Source organism: Microtus ochrogaster, chromosome 4 (genome assembly GCF_000317375.1).
Source record: "Microtus ochrogaster isolate Prairie Vole_2 chromosome 4, MicOch1.0, whole genome shotgun sequence".
NCBI classification, from domain to species: Eukaryota; Metazoa; Chordata; class Mammalia; order Rodentia; family Cricetidae; genus Microtus; species Microtus ochrogaster.
Window position 1 is genome coordinate 13,682,558 of NC_022011.1, and position 5,444 is coordinate 13,688,001.

Sequence of the window (5,444 nt, forward strand, 5' to 3'; positions counted from 1 at the left end):
GAGAGAGAGAGAGAGAGAGAGAGAGAGAGGGAGGGAGGAGAGAATAAAAACAAAAAAAAGCAGCAGCAGCAGCAAAAAAAAAAAAAATACCAAAAGATTGTTTTAAAGAGTGTATTTTTGCCCAAAGCGAGATGGTGCAGGCCCCTGTTGGAGTCTCTGCTCACTTTCAGGTATGCTGTAAGCTGAGTCAGGGCCCTCGTGTCCTCCCTGTCACCAATGACCACACGAGGGAAATGGAACTGGGGTCTAGATGTAGGAAGATCCCAGTTTCCCCAGCAGCTCCCACGGGTTTTAATCTCTACCCTGAATGTGCAGACCACGATGAGATCCACACGCACACCAGCTCATAGAGGCCCATAGCAACTATGTAAATGCATGGACTTGTGATCTGAAAGCCATGAAAAACCCATTATTTTCTCATTTTTTTCTTCTCCTCTCTCTCTAAAACAGGACCTCACTCTGTAGTTTTGAGTACATTGTAGAACTATGTACTCACTACGGAGACCTGGCCTCAAACACAGATCTGCCTGCCTCTGCCTCCAAGTGTGGGACTAAGGGGCTGCCACCAAGTGTGCGGCTTCTCCTTTGCTTAAAAACTCCTTCTCCATGTAAGAAGAAGCAGTTACTAAATACCCACACAATGGAGGCATTCACAAGATTCTAGAATTCATCGCAGAAGCAAGTGACTAAACACACTTGGGTAACAAGAATCTCTCTCTCCCAGACCCTAAAGGACGTTGTTCTTAACCATTACAAGTGGGAGCTTAGCTGGGGGAGGAATGCACCATTCACTCTGAACAGCTGAAACAACTGCAGAGATTTCTCATGCACACACACACAACACGTCCAGCATCCCTATAACCTCAGCCTGATAAACAAATCCTGAAGGAAGATGTTGGTGGTTTGAGATACTTGGCGATCCTGTCGTCAAGGCCAGGTCAGTGACTCAATCCTGCCTGGGGACAACAGACTCACCTCTGCGATCTCCACCTTCCTCTCCCACATCTTGATGGTCTTCTCCAGGTCCCCATTCAAGATCTTCTCCTTGACGTACGCCATCACCTGGGGAGCCCGGAACTCTGCCAGCTGCTTTCGTAATTTAATGTTCAAGGTATGGGCTTTGGCTCTGTCCTGTTGGGAAGGACCCCATTAGTCCATGAAGTTCTGGGAGCTTCAATTTCAATACAGTTCCAAAACTGATAGTGATGGTCACAGAGCGTGGGGCCCTCTCAAGAATCTGGGTTTTTCTTAGCAGATCAGGATGTTTTCATTCAGTTCAGAAATACCAGAGACTGTGCTTTTCATCCCTTTCTTTTCCTTCTCTACTTCGTTTCTCTCCTTTATTAAGGACTATGCTTTCTCTTGTTTAGATTTCTTAAGGTGTTTCATGCGTGAGAATATATAGCTCTAAACACTTTGATTTCACCAGTCTCAACTCATTTCCTATCTTCCCGTAGTGTAAAATATACATAATAAAACTTTCTATTTTAGCCATTTTAAGCACACAGTTCAGTGGCATTAAGTACATATATAATCCTAGCACTTGGGAGGTAGACCCGGGAGGATTTGGAATTTGAATTCATCCTTGGGAACATACATTTTGAGGCCAGTACGAAGTACATAATGACCCTCACAACTGGGGGAGGTGAGCTACTCCTTGGTACATCCAACTGAGAAGCTATCATGTGATAGATCGCCTCCTTGCTGAGGAGCCTTTGGGCTCCTTCTTTTTTTTTCAGTTTTTTTTTTATTGAGAAAAGGAAAAAAAAAACAAGTTTCCGCCTCCTCCCAGCCTCCCATTTCCCTCCCCCTCCTCCCACCCTTCTCCCCCTCCCCGCACTCCTCTCCCCCTCCCTCTCCAGTCCAAAGAGCAGTCAGGGTGCCCTGCCCTGTGGTAAGTCTTAGGTCCTCCCCCCTCCGTCCATATCTTGGAAGGTGAACATCCAAACTGGCTAGGCGCCCACAAAGCCAGCAAATTAAGTATGATCAAAACCCCTTGCCATTGTCCTTGGCTTCTCATCAGCCCTCATTGTTCGCCATGTTCAGAGAGTTCGGTTTTATCCCATGCTTTTTCAGTCACAGTCCAGCTGGCCTTGGTGAGCTCCCAGTAGATCAGATCCACTGTCTCAGTGGGTGGGTGCACCCCTCGTGGTCCCGACTTCTTTGCTCAGGTTCTCCCTCCTTCTGCTCCTCATTGGGACCTTGAGAGCTCAGTCCAGTGCTCCAGTGTGGGTCTCTGTCTCTATCTCCATCCATCACCAGATGAAGGTTCTTCTTACTTAGCTTCTTTAGGTTCGCCAATTGTAGACTCTGTGACCCTTATTTATGGCTAGAAACCAATTATGAGTGAGTACATCCCATGTTCATCTTTTTGGGTCTGGGTTACCTCACTCAGTATAGTGTTTTCTATTTCCATCCATTTGCATGCAAAATTCGAGAAGTCATTGTTTTTTACCGCAGCGTAGTACTCTAATGTGTATATATTCCACACTTTCTTCATCCATTCTTCCATTGAAGGACATCTAGGTTGTTTCCAGGTTCTGGCTATTACAAATAATACTGCTATGAACATAGTTGAACACCTTTGGGCTCCTTCTGTGTCAGACACTGGGAACTGGTGGGAAACACAGAGCTGGGCAACCCCAGACCCATCTTGTCAGTCTGAACTCTAACAAGCTCAATGGATTGGTTTCCAGTTGCCTATTTTAGAAGCACTGTTTTGATTTACTGTGACAAAAACTAATAAAAAAATTACTATTAACATGTTTTATGAAGGTGATAATCTAAGATGGTTGGTGGTGGTGCATGCCTTTAATCGCAGCATTTGGGAAACAGAAGCAGGTGGACCTCTGAGACTTTGAAGCCGGTCTGGCCTATAAAATGAGTTCCAAGGCAGTCAGCCCTGTGAAACAGATAAATCCTGTCTTGCAAAACAAAACAAAGGACCAAAACAAAAACAATAAAGAAAAAGGAAGAAATTGGTAATCCAACCCAATTCCCACAGGCAGGCTGTTGTGGACTCACCGAAGGCTGTACCCAGAAGCACAGCACACTTGCTTTCTCGTAAGGGTAATGAGAATACTCAGGATTTTCTCATCATATCTGAGTTTCACCTGGAGTCCCAAAACTCAGCAGGCTGAGGCAGAAGGATTGAGCATTTAAGAATAGCCTAGGCTACATAGTGAAAGTGTCTTGGAAGAGGAGGGGGGGGTAACGAAGCATCAGAATGTATTACAGCTGTGAGGTCATGCTGTGAAGACCAAGGACCACAGTGACCCCAGAACACCCCACGTGTACATCAGGGACACCACTACACGAAAGGCGGTCTGCTGTTCCCATTTCTATGTCCATGTATCTACTGGTCGGCGGCCTAAGGGACTGACTTTATTTCATGGCTGAGATCTTTGTAGGAAACAATGGAGATCTTTGGGTTAGCCATGCTAGAGGAGCTCTTCAGTTGGCTTCTGTTGCTGTAATAAACATCATGACCAAAAGCAACGAGGGGAGGAAAGGGTTTATTTCGGCTTCCAGCTTTCTTCTACTTTTTTTCTTTTTCTTTCTTTTTTTTGTGGTTTTTCAAGTCAGAGTTTCTTTGTGTAGCCTTGGTGCCTGTCCTAGAACTCACTCTGTAGACCAGGCTGGCCTCTAACTCAGAGATTTACCTGCCTCTGCCTCTCAAGTTCTGGGATTAAAGGCATGCACCACCACCACCTGATTCATTTTAGTTTTTAAACTGTCATCCTAGAAAGTCAGGGCAGGAATTTAAGAAGAAACAACTTACTGGGTTGTTTCTAATCTTCCTTCCTTTTTTCCTTGCTTTTTCCTTCCTTCTTTCTATCTTTCTTCCTTTCCTTCTCCCTCCCTCCATGTATTTTTTAGATTTTATTGTTATATGGGTATGGGTATGTGCATATGCACACAGTATCCTCAGAAGCATTGACTCTCTGCAGCTGAAGTTACAGGCAGTTGTGAGCAGCTGGATGTGGATACCAGGAACCAAACTCAGGTCTTCTATAAGAGCAGTGCTTTCTCTTGACCACTGAGCTTCCCAGCCTGCTTTCTTATAGTACCCAGGACCACCAGCCCAGGGGTGTCACTGCCCAGGGTGAGTTGGAAACTTCTGCATCAATAATACATCAAGAAAATGCACCACCGCCTAGTGATACCCATAGGCCAATATGGTAGAGACATTTTCTCAATGGAGGTCCCTTCCAAAATGACTCCAGCTTTGCATCAAGTAGATATAAAACTAGCCAGATTCAATAATACAAGTGGCAACAAACAAAACAGTTGACCAGGCAGATGTCTAACAGAACTAGACAAACACACCAAGAAGAGCCTTCCTGTGTCTAGAGCAAGCCCCAAAAACTGACAATACCTTGCTGGAAAGAGGCCTGCCATGAGATTGGATCAGCATGTAAGACAGTACCTCGCAGTATTGCTGAAAGCAATAGAGAGACTGGGCAGTAGCTAACAGGGGCTAGCAGCTGGGTGGGACACCAGCAGAGGAGGTTTTAGCAGGAAGACGAAAGACCAACAGCAACCAAGCAGTCTGCTTGTCAGACTGGCCACGGCAAGGCTGTGCCCGCTGGCAACAGAGCAATAGGGGAAGCAGGATCTACTGACTCGTCCGGCCAAAGCACTAGACAACAACAGCACCATGACAGGAGCTGCTGTTGTACCTAAAATGCACAGTTTTCTGAAAACTATGAGATGGGCAAAGAAACAGGAGAATTCGACCCACACAGAAGGGAAAAAAAGGAAAGAAAACCAGGCAACATGAACTGTCCCTGGAGGAGTCCAGATGGTGGACTAAATGCACAGTTTCAGAGCAGCGATTCAATTATCCAAAGTAAATCATAGTTAGACACTTAATGGAGAGCTGGGTGTGGCTATGCAGCCCTTCCAGTCTCAACACTCACAGGCGAACGTGGGGCATCAGGAGCTTGAAGCCTCCTTGGGCTACATAGCACGATTCTGTCTGCCCCCCAATCTTTTTTTTAAAAGAAGGTTTATATACATATTTTATACATATGGGTGCTTTGTCTGCATGTACACGAGAAGGAGGCACCTGATGCCATCACAGACAGTTGTGAGTCACCTTGTGAGTGCTGGGAATTGAACTCAGGACCTCTGGAAGAGCAGTCACTGACCTAGACCACTGAGCCATCTCTCCAGACCCTCAAAATCTCTTTGCAAACAGATTTAAGTCAATAAAATATGTGGTGAGGTTTTTTGTTTGTGTTTTAACAAATAAAGCTTGCCTGAAGATCAGAGGGTGGAGCTAGCCACACTAGTTAGTCACAGAGGCCAGGCAGTGGTGGTGCACACCTTTAATCCCAGCACTCAGGAGACAGAGGCAGACGGATCTCTGTGAGTTCAAGGGCACCCTGGGCTACAGAAGATTGAACATATAGAAGGCCAGTGTGATGTGAGAACATATA

At 45.6% G+C, this 5,444-nt stretch overlaps 1 protein-coding gene across 3 annotated transcripts in view; it reads right to left on the reverse strand.

The window, feature by feature from the left end:
• The window catches only part of Ccdc113 (coiled-coil domain containing 113), a 24,679-nt gene that overhangs the window by 1,385 nt on the left and 17,850 nt on the right, over positions 1 to 5,444 (reverse strand). For all 3 annotated transcript variants that reach the window (XM_013354093.1, XM_026789899.1, XM_005345563.1), the window contains one exon: positions 976 to 1,131. In XM_013354093.1, coding sequence (XP_013209547.1) covers positions 976 to 1,131 — 156 coding nt within the window. The remainder of the gene's footprint in view (positions 1 to 975; positions 1,132 to 5,444) is intronic.